Genomic DNA, 15,033 nt, shown 5'->3' with positions numbered 1-15,033 from the left:
GTTGGAACCTTCGGATATTGTGTATGAAGTGTCGCGGTGATGAAGGCCGCCCTGGGTCTTCTTGGCCTCCTTCTCGGCCTTCTTTTTCGGCGCCTTGTACGATGTCGGGACCAGCATCTTCATCAGAAGTGGGCCGGCCGGTTCTTTGGGCAACGGGGCTGGACAGTGGATCCGCCCTGCCTTCTTCGACCAACCCTAGGGGAGTTGAGGAAAACACATTAAGCATTACCCTTGGGTTATGCGGATAAAACGCGTAAAAACTTACCGAGCTTGCAGGGCAGGACAGTTGGTACCCGCGGTCCTCGGCCGAGTCCGGCCATGATTTGCTGGACTTGAAAAGCACCTTCCAGATGTCTTCGTGCGAGGAGCCAAAGAGCTCTCGCAGGGTCTGGTGCTTGGCCGGATCAAATTCCCATAGGTTGCAAGTCCGATGCTGACAAGGCAGGATCTGGCGAACTAACATCACCTGGACTACATTAACAAGTTCGATGTTCTTATCTTCCATATCTTTAACGCGCGTCTGGAGCATGGACAATTCGTCGGACGAAGACCAATTCAGGCCCTTCGTGGGCCAGGACGTAAGCCGCAGAGGAGCTTTGGATCGGAACTCTAGAGCAGCGGCTCATTCCGTGCCGCGCGGCTCAGTGATGTAAAACCAGTGTTGTTGCCACTCTTTGACGGAATCATTAAAAGTACCTGTTGGCCATTTGATGTTGAGCATCTTGCTCACCATAGCGCCCCCGCACTCGGCGTGCTCGCCGCTCACCACCTTGGGCTTCACATTAAAGATCTTCAGCCATAAGCCGAAGTGTGGTGAGATGCGGAGAAAAACCTCGCACACGATGATGAATGTCGAGATGTTGAGGAAGGAATTGGGGGATAGATCATGAAAATCGATCCCGTAGTAATACATGACACCGTGAACAAACGGGTGGAGGGGAAACCCTAGCCCGCGGACAAAATGAGGGAGGAATACAACCCTCTCTTGGGGTTCCAGAGTGGGAACGATCTGTACCGCCGTCAGGAGACGGTGGCCGATTTTTTTGGCCAGATACCCGGCCTCCCGAAGCTTTTTGATATGCTTCTCCTGGACAGTAGAGGCCATCCACTTGCCTCCTGCTCTAGATCCGTACATTTTCGGAAGGCCTTTGTGGACAGAGAAGACGAACGCTCGGGCGCTGGAGCTCGGGCGAAGGGGAATGGATCGAGAAGAAGAAAGCGTGGGTGCGAAAGGGAGTCCTTATCCCCTTATAAAGGCAGCAAGGATTCTACGCCTCCCCACTTGCCTGGTAAACTCTCTTATTCCCCAAGCATCATGATTAATGGCGCGGTTGGGTTACCCACACCCGTATTGATGAGAATCCCGTGATAAGGGAACACGATCTCTGCTTCGACAAGACATGCCAAGAAAACCGCCTCGCAATATGTGCAGTAGCTAGTTCAAAAAAACTGTTCGAATAATGACTGGGCCATGGCGTGATGTCACGCTATGAAATTTGTCAGCAGTTTAGATTTGTGGGATATTATACTCTCTATAATGGTATGTGGAATTTGTTTTGCAGAGCCGGACACTATCCTTGTGTTCAAAATCTTCTATGGAGTATTCGGAGAAGGAACCCGCCTTGCAATGCCGAAGACAAGCTGCGCGCTGGACTCGTCGTCATTGAAGCCTGGTTCAGGGGCTACTGAGGGAGTCCTGGATTAGGGGGTCCTCGGAGTGCCGGACTGTTGGACTATGAAGATACAAGATTGAAGACTTCGTCCTGTGTCCGAGTGGGACTCTCCTTTGCGTGGAAGGCAAGCTTGGCAATTCGGATATGCGATCTCCTCCCTTGTAACCGACTCTTTGTAACCCTACCCCCCTCCGGTGTCTATATAAACCGGAGGGTTTAGTCCGTAGGAGGACAACAATCATAATCGTAGGCTATCTTCTAGGGTTTAGCCTCTACGGTCTCGTGGTAGATCAACTCTTGTAATACTCATATCATCAAGATCAATCAAGTAGGAAGTAGTGTCGTGGTATTCTCACGGGGGGGGTGCAAGACGACATATGCCACATGGTGGCTTCATGTGAGGGCAAGACTGCTGCTGATAGGCCCGGGAGCGGGTATGCGAGTAGCACGCGCTAGTTTACCTAGGTTCGGGGCTCTCCGGAGAGATAACACCCCTACTCCTGCATGTCTGAGTATATATCTGGGGTGTACATTGGGCAGTATAAGATGCTCCTGGAGCAGTATCTGAGGTTAGTGCCGTAGGCATCTGGCCTCGTATATGTGCGGGTGGCCGGCTGAGCATGCAAGCTCTAGTGGCCGAGTGGTATGGGTCTGCCTAAATGGGTGTGTGCCCATGGGCATGTATGCATGCGTGTATGTGTGTGTGTCCTCTCCTGATGGATGGATGGAGCTAGCTTATATAGTGGTAGGCATGGGTGGTGGTAGCGTTGGCTGTAAGCTACCTTGGGTAGCTTACAAACCAAGCTATGTAGTGGCATGGGCTAGGCATGGTGCATGTCATGCTTGTCCTCTGGGGTACTTTATAAATCCGTACTCAGGGGACATGGTACATTGTAGATGATGTCGCGGTATGGTCGTCCCGTCGGTGTCCTGTCGGTGTTGGGTCAGGCTGCAGTTGGCAGCCGGCTGGTTGGAGCAGTCGGCAGCCGGCAGCCGGCCTGGTGGAGCAGTCGGCAGCCAGCAGCCGGCAGGGGCGGCCGGGCAATCGGCAGCCTGCAGCCGGCCTAGTGGTGCAGTCGGCAGCCAGCAGCCGGCAAGGGCGGCGGGCAGTCAGCAGCCAGCAGCCGGCCGGGTGGAGCAGTCAGCAGCCAGCAGCCGGCCGGGTGGAGCAGTCAGCAGCCAGCAGCCGGCCAGGTGGAGCAGTCGGACTGAGGGGCTTTGCTAGCCCCAATGTCTTGATTTATTGTCTCACCGTCTTCGGGGTATCCGTGTCCAATTACTCCGACAGTAGCCCCCAAGCCTCCGGGTAACTTGGCAAAGTTGGGCGGAGGTTTTTGCAAGTGTTCATGGAAATGATCATGAAAAAAGATAAATTTAGTCCACACAGATATATCAAATGTTTGCTTTTAGCATTGCAAGTTTTATGCGGAGGGTGCCGACTCGGTTTCATCCAAGCCCCCTTAATCTTTTTCGTGTTCTCTCCGCTTTTTGGCTTGTGCTCTTGCTTGCCGGACATCCGCTCTGCGGCCTGTGGCTGAGAGTGGGCCGTGAAGTGGAGTGTACAGTACTCAGAGTCTGGGAGCAGATTCAACCAAGTAGATACTTGTAAAGGAAACGACCGGGTCGCCCAAACCATTTTTCTTCCCGGACATTTTTCGCATGGGTGGCCTCCAGCATTCACTCTTGCTAGCCGGACAGCGGCTCTGCGGTCTGTGACTAAGAGTGGGCCTTTAATACAGTGCATGCTACTAAGCCGTCTGTAGGAACTAACGTCTCAGGCCAAGCGGCCAGCCCTCGGGCCAACTATGGCTGGCACCGGGGCGAACAATGATGCAACTGTAATAAAATGCGAAGATATCCCCCGGGCATTGCTCGGGGTTATCCATGCTCTTACGGTGCAAAAATATGCGGGTGAGGAGCTCACACTGATTTTCATGTAGTCGCGGTCATTGTCGAAGACAGCCGGCACAGCTCGACGCTCGTGGAGCGCGCCGGCGCACCCGCTGGGTGTAGCCTTCGAGCCTCCCGGCCGGTCAGGCTCGACCGGCCAGGCGGTGAGGCATCTTGCAGTGCCTTTTTTTCTTCTTTTTCTCCTCTGCCGGCTGCTGGCAGCCGGACAAAACTCTTCTCTTGTTTGCAATCTTCCGTGGGGGCGCGCCAGCGCACCCACTAGATGTAGCCCCGAGATTTGGGTCGACTTTTGAGTAGTCGGGCCGGATCTTCAGGCAACTACGTTGTCTTCTTCTTCACGGGGGCGCGTCAGCGCATCCTCTGGGTGTAGCCCCCGAGATTCGGGCCGACTGCTGAGTAGTCGAGCCGGATCTCCCGACGACTACTTTCTCTTCTTCTTCGTGGGAGCACGTCAGCGCACCCGCTGGGTGTAGCCCCCAAGATCTGGGCCGACTGCTGAGCAGTCGGGCCGGATCTCCCGGCAACTACTATGTCTTCTTCTTTGCGGGGGCACGTCAGCGCACCTGCTGGTTGTAGCCCCCGAGATTTGGGCCGACTGCTAAGAATTCCGGCCGGATCTCCCGGTAACTACTTTGTCTTCTTTCTCGCAGGGGCGCGTCAGCGCACCCGCTGGGTGTAGCCCCCGGGATTCGGGCCGACTGCTGAGCAGTCGGGCCGGATCTTTCGGCAACTACTTTGTCTTCTTTCTAGCGAGGGCGTGTCAGCGCACCCACTGGGTGTAGCCCCCGAGATTCGGGACGACTGCTGAGAAGTCAGGCCGGATCTCCCGACGACTACTTTGTCTTCTTCTTCGTGGGGGCGCGTCAGCGCACCCGCTGGGTGTAGCCCCTGAGATCTGGGCCGACTGCTGAGCAGTCGGGTTGGATCTCCTGGCAACTACTATGTCTTCTTCTTCGCGGGGGCGCGTCAGCGCACCCGCTGGTTGTAGCCCCCGAGATCTGGGCCGGTGCTGAGCAGTCGGGCCGGATCTCCCGGCAACTACTTTGTCTTCTTTCTCGCGGGGGCGTGTCAGCGCACCCGCTGGGTGTAGCCCCCGAGATTTGGGCCGACTGCTGAGCAGTCGGGCCGGATCTTCTGGCAACTACTTTGTCTTCTTTCTCGCGGGGGCGCGTCAGCGCACCCGCTGGGTGTAGCCCCCGAGATTCGGGTCAACTGCTGAGCAGTCGGGCCAGATCTTCCGGCAACTACTTTGTCTTCTTTATCACGGGGGCGCGTCAGCGCACCCGCTGGGTGTAGCCCCCGAGATTCAGGCCGACTGCTGAGCAGTCGGGCCAGATTTTCTGGCAACTACTTTGTCTTCTTTCTCGCGGGGGCGCCTCAGCGCACCCGTTGGGTGTAGCCCCCGAGATTCGGGTCGACTGCTGAGCAGTCGGGCCGGATCTTCCGGCAACTACTTTGTCTTCTTTCTCGCGGGGGCGCGTAAGCGCACCCGCTAGGTGTAGCCCCCGAGATTCGGGCCGACTGCTGAGCAGTCAGGCAGGATCTTCTGGCAACTACTTTGTCTTCTTTCTCGCGGGGGCGTGTCAGCGCACCCGCTGGGTGCGTCGTCGAAGCAGGAGGCAGTCCAGCCAGCTTGGCACAGCCGGCAGTGCGGGTCACGACCGACCGTCCGAGTGGCGAAGCAGACGGACGGGTCATCCAGACGGGTTTTTCTTTTCTTCTCTTTGTCCCAGCTGACTTCTTTTTCTCTTTTTTTGAAGGATCGGGCATCCGGCCCTTGACTTTTTTCTGCGTCTAGCCGGCATCTTACTTTTCTTATGTTTTTTCTATCCGACTGAGCAGCCGGACTGGCTCGTCGGTCAGCCAGGTAGCGAGGCGGACAGACGAACCAGTCGGCCGAGTGGCCAAGCGGACGGTCGATCAGAGCAGTCTGCTGGACTGCAGTCTGCGCAGTCGGACCCCCTTTTTTTAGCACTCAGCCGTGGGCACTCGGCCACTTCTTTTCTCTTCTTTCTCTCCTTCTAGCACTCGGCCACTGACTTTTCTCCACCCAGTATTTTTTTCAGCAGCCGGCTTCTTTTTTCTTCTCTGTTTCGCCAACCGGGCCGCTTCGTTCTTCAGTCGACAACAGAAAGCGCGGGAGCCGGGCTAGCCAGCCGGCACTGGCTGACGCAGGACGCCAAGCTAGAGGGCGCACGGGAGGCGGCCACGGGCTTGTGGGAGAAGCCGGCGGGGAGGCATCGACACCGGAAGCGGCAGCGAGGCCGGAGTGGGACAGGGCCGCAGCCAGCGCGGATGATAGGCGACCGGGCCGGGATGCGCCCGCAGTCGGCACGGACAGAGCCGCACGCGTGGCGTGCCGGAGGGCGGAGCCGCTGCGATGGTGAAGAGGCGTCGGGAGCCAGAGCCAGCGCCCGGCGAGGAGCCAGACGGAGGAGAGTGCCGGCGCGGGCGCGAGCGAGGACGGCCGAGCCGGACCCAGCCAGACAGCACCGGAGGCGGTCAGGCGCGGAGACGACCGGCCGGCCCGCGTGCAGGAGGCGGCCAGGCGGGAGCGAGGGCGCGGACTGCAGCCGCCGCGGACGGCGCGACGCGAGAGGTGAAGCTAGAAGCGGACAGCGGAGCGAAGGAAAGGCAACGCGGGCGAGGTCGTGCGGACGCGAAGCTGCGGCAGGCGGCCGGAGTCGGTATGCGGAAACGACGCTGGGGAGCCGGACGCGCAGGAGCCGGCCAGGATGCGCGTGAGGCGGCTAGCGTAGGGCCACGGGATGGCAGGTGCGCGAGGAGCCGGCCGGGGCATGCAGTCGCAATAGGGAGGAGGAGCGGCGCGGACCCGGCAGCTAGCGCGCGCAGCGGGGGTCAGCGGGCTTAGCCTGCGGGAGAGATCTCTCGAGCTCGCATGGCTTGTCGTCATACCCAGACGGGAGGAGCGGGGTCGGCTGATGAGCAGAGGACGGGCAAGAATGCCGGCGCGGGGCGGGCGCTTGGCCACTCTTGGTACCCGCAGCTCAAACGCCACCCGTACATAGTCTGAGTGATGCTTGGCTAGTGTATGGCATATGGTTTGACTTGTTTGACTGATGCATGGTTAGCTTGTATGGATGATCAACCGTGCGTTTTGGCCGGAGCTAGACGCGGAGTGGTGGGAAGCGGACGCGAGCCAAGCGTGGATGGATGCGGCCAACCGAAGCGAGGCCTCGCGTGTGGCGCATGCGCAGACGGACGGCCGGCGTCGCAATGGTGGTGGTGATGAAGGCGGTGAGGCCGACGACGAGGACGCGCCGCCCCTCGCGGCCGCTCCGGGGGCGTGTCTCGGGCCCCCGAGCGCTACCGAAGAGACAACGGCGACGTCGCGGCAGAGATGATGAAGATGGTCCCGCCGGGACTGCGAAACCAGCAGCAGCGCGGTAGCATAGTACCGCCCCACGGTGGGCGCCAAATGTCGTGGTATTCTCACCGGGGGTGCAAGACGACATATGCCACATGGTGGCTTCGTGTGAGGGCAAGACTGCTGATGATAGGTCCGGGAGCGGGTATGCGAGTAGCACGCGCTAGTTTACCCAGATTCAGGGCTCTCCGGAGAGATAACACCCCTACTCCTACATGTCTGAGTATATATTTGAGGTGTACATCGGGCAGTATAAGGTGCTCCTGGAGCTGTATCTGAGGTCAGTGCTGTAGGCATCTGGCCTCGTATATATGCGGGTGGCCGGATGAGCATGCAAGCTCTAGTGGCCGAGTGGTATGGGGCTGCCTAAATGGGTGTGTGCCCGTGGGCATGTATGCATGCGTGTATGTGTCCTCTCCTGATGGATGGATGGAGCTAGCTTATATAGTGGTAGGCATGGGTGGTGGCAGCGTTGGTTGTAAGCTACCTTAGGTAGCTTACAAACCAAGCTATGTAGTGGCATGGGCTAGGCATGGTGCATGTCATGCTTGTTCTCTGAGGTACTTTATAAATCAGTACCCAGGGGACATGGTACATTGTAGATGACGTCGCGGTACGGTCGTCCCGTCGGTATCTTGTCGGTGTCGGGTCAGGCTGCAGTTGGCAGCCGGCTGGTTGGAGCAGTCGGTAGCGAGCAGCCGACCTGGTGAAGCAGTCGGCAACCAGCATCCGGCAGGGGCGGCCGGGCAGTCGGTAGCCAGCAGCCGGCCTGGTGGTGCAGTCGGCAGCCAGCAGCCGGCAGGGGCGGCGGGCAGTCCGCAGCCAGCAGCCGGCCAGGTGGAGTAGTCAGCAGCCAGCAGCCGACCGGGTGGAGCAGTCAGACTGAGGGACTTTGCTAGCCCCGATGTCTTGATTTATTGTCTCACCGTCTTCGGGGTATCCGTGTCCAATTACTCCGACAAGTAGGGTATTACCTCCATCGAGAGGGCCCGAACCTGGGTAAACATTGTATCCCCCGTCTCCTGTTACTATCCACCTTAGACGCACAGTTCGGGACCCCCTACCCGAGATCCGCCGGTTTTGACACCAACAGTAGACATCAGGGAAGCTTCGAGGTGACCACGAGGCAGGGAGGCGCGCCTGCCCCCCTAGACGTGCCCCTCACCCTCGTGGGCCCCTCGTGGCTCCCCTGGCCGACTTGTTTCGCCTATATATGTCCACTAGTAAGCATACACGTGCAATGCACGTCTCAACAAAACAAGTTCACATTGTATAACACTACAATGATTTTACAAAAAAATCCAGATCTCTATAAAATGTTGTCATGTCACTCAAATTGTATTTTTAAAAAATATGACATTTTTGTGACCCAACACATGTATCATAATCTATAGTAAAAACATCTATTCTGCATCTAATTTTTGTTTTAGTGAGTTCTTTTACCGAGCCATTTAAATGTGTCTTATGCGCAAATATATGAGCGTGGGTATAACACACGATCCAGAAACATGTCTCGCATAAAATTCACTGTCACATAATAATTGCATTATAACCGTGACAAAAAATATACCATCTACAACTCACAAGATGACCTGCGTGATTACAAAACTTAAATATGCTCAATTATTTTTCATCATTTTTTACAGGGATTCATATTACTTAAAACCGTCAAATGAAAATGACTGTAACAAGCCGGGATGAAAACAAAAATCTCACCCACACAGCAGGTGAACAAGACATGCCTTTTGAAATATAATGTTTATTTTAAAAGATATTTTTATTTTGTTTGGGCATTGCCGCACTCACTCGCAAAAAATGCCACAGTCACTTACAGTCACTCAGGGGATCACTGCTTAGTAGTAGAGTATTACTTAGTAGTAGTATAGAGATTAAAAAAAATCCCAGTCAACCTTCCACCGCCCCTCACACAGACTCTTCCCCATTCTTCGCTCACTCCCTCCTCCTAATCTCGCGATCCCCATCCACAGCCCGAGCTCTTTGGTGGCCGCCCCTCCCCTTCGTCAGTGATGCCGGCGGACGCGCATGCCCCTGCTCTGCCCTGCCCCTCCCCTTCATCAGCACCGCCGGCGGGCGCGCAAGCCCCTGCTCTGCCCACCCCTTCTTCCTATTCGGTGACGCCGGTGCCCTCCCTCCTCTGGTGCGGAGGGGCGCTCGAGCTCGGCATGCTCACCGGCGACGTCGGGGCCTTCCCTCGTGGTGATGCACTCGCCCCCTCCTCCTGGCGATGGCGGGCCTCTCATGCTCGACATGGTCGCCAGCGGCGCCGCGCCACGAACTTCCCTCCCCCCTGCTCGGGACGCCATGAAGGTCCGGTCCCATCTCTTCCTCCCCTCGATCCGGATGCTCTGCCCTCTGACCCCATCTTGATTTCCATGTTCGTTTCGGTCAGGACCAGGAGCAGTTGCTGCTCGCGACCTCCATCTTGATTAGGACGACCACGATGACCTCTGCGTGCTGTGCTGCTGCTCGGGACCCTCCCCCTGTGCTTCTCCTCGCTCGTCCTGGTCCAGGTTAGTCTCTCTGCCCCCGACGCTTGCTCGTCCCCGTCAAATCGGTGCATTCATTCTGCAGTCTGTATATTTCAGCTTGTATAGTTTGACATATGCATACTTTATTTTCAATTGTGAAGATTTTTTTTGTGATGCAAGTAATGGGGAAATATGAAAAACACATAATGTTGATTGCTTTGAGCCATTGTATTAGAAGGTATACCCATCTCTTTGCAGTCTGCTCTTAATACACGCTTCCCTTGTTTCTTCAGAATGTTTCTTCGATTTTTTGTGTGCTTTCTTTTATACCTATTTATATACCGAAAGTTTACCTTTCTCTATAGAAATATAATTCTTGTATCCTTTTTCTTGCAAGTTAGTTAAGTAATGTACCCTTAGTGGCCGTGTTGGACAGGAGGGGCCAGAGAAGTGCTTCTGGTTGTTTGAAGAATGTGAGTCTGACATCATAGGTTTCCATTTTATGAAGAAACCATCAAGGTGAGTTTGGCACTTATGTTTTATTATTATTGATGCTCATGTGTGGTCAGAGAACTTTCCAGTGACAAGATATATGCTAGTAATTTCAGCCAAATTTGCAATATCATGTTTGCTGTTGTGCTTTATTTGCAATATTTCATTTTTTGTGACAATGATTCCAGCCAGCTTAAATTTTGCTGGTAAAGCCAACTTCTACCTTGGGCGTATGTGTAATATAGTAGTAATAACACTCGGCATTAACAAGAAGCAAGCCTGCTAAAACATGAAACCATGTAATCCAAGTGTTCTTCAGTTTTCTTATTATAAATAACCAGTTGTATACCTAAATCAGATATAGTACTAAAACATAACCCATTCGCATCATTATCAGAACAGGGAAATCTGCTGGGATCATTGACAGAAGTGATGAAATATTGCAAATTCCAGCGATCATAAATTTGCACTTCTTCATTTCGGGACAATTGATATGACAATGCTCTTTTAGATAACACAAATAAACGACTCCGGCATACAGAGTTGGAGGTCAAATCGACACAATTCTTCTTTCATGCTTATTATGTGTGGCGTTCTGATAAAAACCTGCAAACAAAATAAGAGAAAATTGTTAGGCTCGGAAATAGTTATATAGATACAATAATAGAATAGTGCACCTGCCTCATCTATCCAAAACATCTCTATAGACAATGTTCTTGGTAATTTTCCCGGATTTATCAACCTCCTGGTTTGGCTTGGCCAAAATCTGTGTTGTCTCTCTCGACACTCCCCTTGACAATGCAACATCGAGCTAGCCATGTGAGAATACTGGCTTGGGAAGGTAAATACCGACGTGCATAATACGGTGTCTTTTAAGAATATCCTCTGCCTCTTCAATTCTTTAGGTCTGTTTAAATAAGTACTACAAGTTAGCAGACAAGCAACAGCAAAAACAGTAGCAGAAAGTAGGATCTGGTCGATGATAGTCACCCAATGATTGGTTGTTTCTTATATCCTCAAATGGGGTGCTTGGGCCTGTATAAACACATAGCGTGAGTCAGCACACAAGCAACAGCAGAAACAGTAGAAGAAAGTAGGAAGTGGTTGTTGATACTTACCCAATGGTTGGTCATTGCTTATATCTTGAAATGGGGTGCACGGCCCCGCACGATTTGGAGACGACGTACCGTCGCCTTCATGTGAACATTCATGTCATTAAATTATTAGAAGCATGTACTCCGTATATTGTAAGGAGATAAGCAGTTTTGTGTCGTCTGCGTAAGGGGATAAGCAGTTTTGTTTCGTGTGTGTAAGAAGATAAGCAGTATGTTCCACATAGAAATCGGTAATTAGAGATGTAAAATTAATCATTGTGCTGTAGACTGGCGTGATGTATCATTCCTGTGCCCTTGGTATGGTAGCCCGTGTTTGCAATTGCACGGCATCTGCATGTCTTACTTTTACGATGTTACCTTTTCTGTACGCCTAATGTTTGATTTTTTGTTCTGAAAACTGTAATCTTGAGTGCAGGGAAGAATTACACCTGGTCCGGGGTCCGTGCAGGGCGGGGGCGGCCGCACGGGTGTTGGGCGGGGGTTCGTGGGCACTGGCGATCTGGCGGACTTCTGGCACACTGCGAGGGGGCCCGCTACGTCGATGGTGCATGGAGGCGGCTGCATGGTGGAGTGGCGCGAGGTCGCCGTCTGGAGAAGACGGTGTTGGCGCGATGGCGACGGAAGGCAGAGAGGGCCCTGCGCGATTGGGCTAGGAGAATCAATTATTTCCTTAGTCTCAGATTAGAATTCCCCGATTGTCCGGGGGGCGTGGGACCGATAGTTGGAGGGAAGGCTTCCCTAGTCTCCTAGTGAAGCACGATCAGTCAATGGAAATTGCTAGGTGCACACCATACCGGTATTAGATCAATGATGGCCGTTAGATTCAGATTCATGGGACTAACCCTGCGGTGGTGAATGGAGCGGCTGGTGTGCTGGGGGTAATTGTGGGGTACACTTAAGAAAGATCGTGTTGGATTGTTTAATAGCAGTGGAGAAGAAGTGGAGATGGAGATGGGTACGTAGACCAGCCCAGTGAGCAATACGCCTCACTGACACGGCCTAAATGATCCATCTGATGGCGTGAGGGGTGCCTAACCGCAAGCGTTGTATCTCGCATTAAGCAAGGCAGAAGGAACCCTCACGTCGAATGCTACAGCAACGGGAGGGAGCGCACGAGGGTTTCGACCTAGGATTCGAACCTGCGTCCCCTCGATGGGGTAGTAGCGAAGCTAACCACTGGGTAAGCACCGTGTTCGTGTTGAATACTAGGGCACAACCTACTTATAAGAAAAACAGACGGGTTTTCATTATTTTTCCGGGTTTTTTGTTGTTTGTTTTCCTTTGTTTTTCATCGGGTTTTCTTCGTTTCTTTCTCCATTTTACCTTTTTTATTTTTCTCCATTTTCTTCTGTTTTCATCTTTTTTTCTTTTTAGTTTTCTTTTGTATCTTTTCTTTTTCTCTCCGTGTTTCATTATTTTTGCATTTGTTTCTTTGTTTTTATTTTTTTTATTTTTCTTTGGTTTATTCTTGTTTCTTTTTTGGTTTTTTTGTATATGTCAATAATATTTTTCTAATACACGTTTAGTATTTTTACAATAAAATTTAACAATTTTTTTAATACTCCCTCTACTTCTTTTTAGTCTGCATATACGATTTGGTCAAAGTCAGACTTTGTAGAAAAAAATATTAACATCTACAATACTAAAGCTATATGGTATGAAAATAAATTTCATGATGCATCTAATAATATTGATTTCATATTGTGAATCTCGATATTTTTTTCCTATAAACTTAGTCAAAGTTTACTTTACCCAAATCTTATATGCAGACTAAAAAGAAACTGAGGGAGTATATGGTCAACATTTTTTATATACACATTTTAACAATTTTAAATGCTTGATAACATTTTTCATATACAATATCAACACTTTTTCAATACACGGTCAACATTTTTCTATAGATTTTAAATTGCTTGATTAATAGTTTTCAGATAAAAAGATTACCTTTTTTAATGCATGGTAAAAAAAATTCTATACACATTTAAAACTATCCAAACACTTGATTAACATTATTCAAACACTTGTTCAACATTTTCTTAAATGCTTGATTAACACTTTTTATATACATGATCAAAACAATTCATCGCTTTTCAATACATGGTCAAAAAAAATTTTATACACATTTAACATTTTTAAAATGATTTATTAAAAATTTCAAATACTTATTCAATATTTTTTTCAAATGCTCTATTAGCATTTTTATATACATGATCATATTTTTTGATCATTTTTGAATACATTGCCAACATTTTCCTATACACATTTTAACATTTCCCACATGCTTGATTAACATATTTCAAATACTTGTTCAAGGTTTTTTTAAATGTTTGATTAACATTTTTATATAGATGATCAAGAATTTATGTCATTTTTTTAATACATGATCAACGATTTATATATACACATTCTACATTTTTCAGATAATTGTTCAACATTTTTGAAAAGTTTTTTGTGCAGAGTTCTTTTTAAAGTGTATAAACAAAATTACAAAAAAAAGCAAAAAATGAAAACAGAAAACAGAAAAAGAGGCTGTGCCTGCCCCGCGAGGTAGACGACCGTCCTCTCTCGAACCCTCCCGCGCCCGTCGGATACTTCGTGGGGATCGCGTGGCGGAGACGAGCACCACACGTACGCGCCCAACGGACAGAACCGTCACGGCACGGGATTCCTAATCCTTCTCCACCCAGCATAAATAAATACTGCCCCCCTCCCTCCAATCCTCACCGCAGCTCCCAGGAACGGAACCAACGAATCCCCAGCCAATCTCGTCTCCGATCGACCCCAGGCTCGTCGAATCCTCCTCCCCCGCCGCCTCAAGGTACGGCGTTTGCTTCCCCTCTCCCCGTATCGTCTAGATCCGCGTTGATTAGATGGTTGGAGGTGAAGTATTGTGGAAATTTCGTCGGTTTTTGCTCCGATCTGATGCTGCGCGAACGATTCTTGTTGTCCGATCTATTCGCGCGTGTTAGGTCTGCGAAGCTCTGGCGAATTCTTAGGGATTTTTGCGTGTAGATTGATAGATTGAAGGGGCAGATCTGTTCGTGTTCTCGGTCAATTAATTCCTTATTAAGCCGTGTAGGCTCGTATGCATGATTTGTCTACTAGTTCGTCTGCTCCTGCGTGAAAGATTCGCATAACTCTTTATGATTGAATTAAGTGGTAGCCGCATAATCTGCCTGATCTGTAGCTCGTGATCATATTTCTTGTTCTAACGAGATAGTCCTAACCTAGGTCTAGGATTGTTAATTGATTTTCCTCTGAAAAAGCTAGGCTTCTTCCTTTGCTTGATATATGACAGCTATGTGGAATCCTTGACATAATTGATCTGCACGCACGTACCGTCTGTTAGGTGCTCTTCAATGAAGAAAATATACTGCTGTCGTTTGTTTATTATCTACCGTCTGTAGTTTGATTTTTCTTGGAAAAAGATGAGCTAAATAATGTCTGACAGCTACGTGGAATCATAATTTTCAGTTTTTTGTGCTCATGAGCATGCACCTACCGTATGTTAGTTTCTCTTAAGCGAAAAAAAATGTTTCTCTTGTTTGTTTAATCTCTACGGCATGATATAGAAGCTTATCTATGTTTTAGTAATTGTCATATTAGTTTGCTTGGTCTGCTTCTTGACCCTAACCATTCTGTTTTGGGATTCTTCTCTGCAGATGCAGATCTTTGTGAAGACCCTCACCGGCAAGACCATCACCCTCGAGGTTGAGAGCTCCGACACCATCGACAACGTCAAGGCCAAGATCCAGGACAAGGAGGGCATTCCCCCGGACCAGCAGCGCCTTATCTTTGCTGGCAAGCAGCTGGAGGATGGCCGCACCCTTGCTGACTACAACATCCAGAAGGAGTCCACCCTCCACCTTGTCCTGCGGCTGCGTGGTGGCATGCAGATCTTCGTCAAGACCCTCACTGGCAAGACCATCACCCTTGAGGTTGAGAGCTCCGACACCATTGACAAC

The 15,033-nt window shown here is 50.9% G+C and overlaps 2 protein-coding genes across 8 annotated transcripts in view; both read left to right on the top strand.

Annotated features, from left to right (window-relative positions):
• Window positions 1-8,892: 8,892 nt before the first annotated feature.
• LOC119356102 lies at window positions 8,893-11,991 on the top strand. Of its 7 annotated transcripts, none has more exons than XR_005171833.1 (4): window positions 8,893-9,300; window positions 9,383-9,503; window positions 9,898-9,980; window positions 11,484-11,991. XR_005171833.1 is itself a non-coding variant. In XM_037623008.1 (3 exons), exons 1-3 carry the CDS (start codon window positions 9,193-9,195, stop codon window positions 9,655-9,657), a joined length of 264 nt encoding a protein of 87 aa, XP_037478905.1. In that variant the 5' UTR covers window positions 8,893-9,192; the 3' UTR covers window positions 9,658-9,852. The 7 variants fall into 7 exon arrangements, 2 of the variants coding, with proteins under 2 accessions (XP_037478905.1, XP_037478904.1); XR_005171832.1 differs by having other exon boundaries at window positions 9,882-9,980; XR_005171831.1 differs by having other exon boundaries at window positions 9,863-9,980.
• Window positions 11,992-13,713: 1,722 nt separating this feature from the next.
• LOC119356101 (polyubiquitin 11) overlaps window positions 13,714-15,033 on the top strand; it is a 2,447-nt gene continuing 1,127 nt past the window's right edge. Inside the window, exons 1-2 of the mRNA XM_037623005.1 lie at window positions 13,714-13,886; window positions 14,731-15,033. Coding sequence (XP_037478902.1) covers window positions 14,731-15,033 — 303 coding nt within the window. The 5' untranslated portion in view covers window positions 13,714-13,886. The remainder of the gene's footprint in view (window positions 13,887-14,730) is intronic.

This window comes from Triticum dicoccoides, chromosome 2A (assembly GCF_002162155.2).
Source record: "Triticum dicoccoides isolate Atlit2015 ecotype Zavitan chromosome 2A, WEW_v2.0, whole genome shotgun sequence".
Classification (NCBI taxonomy): Eukaryota; Viridiplantae; Streptophyta; class Magnoliopsida; order Poales; family Poaceae; genus Triticum; species Triticum dicoccoides.
This window is presented reverse-complemented; position numbering and strand designations above follow the sequence as displayed.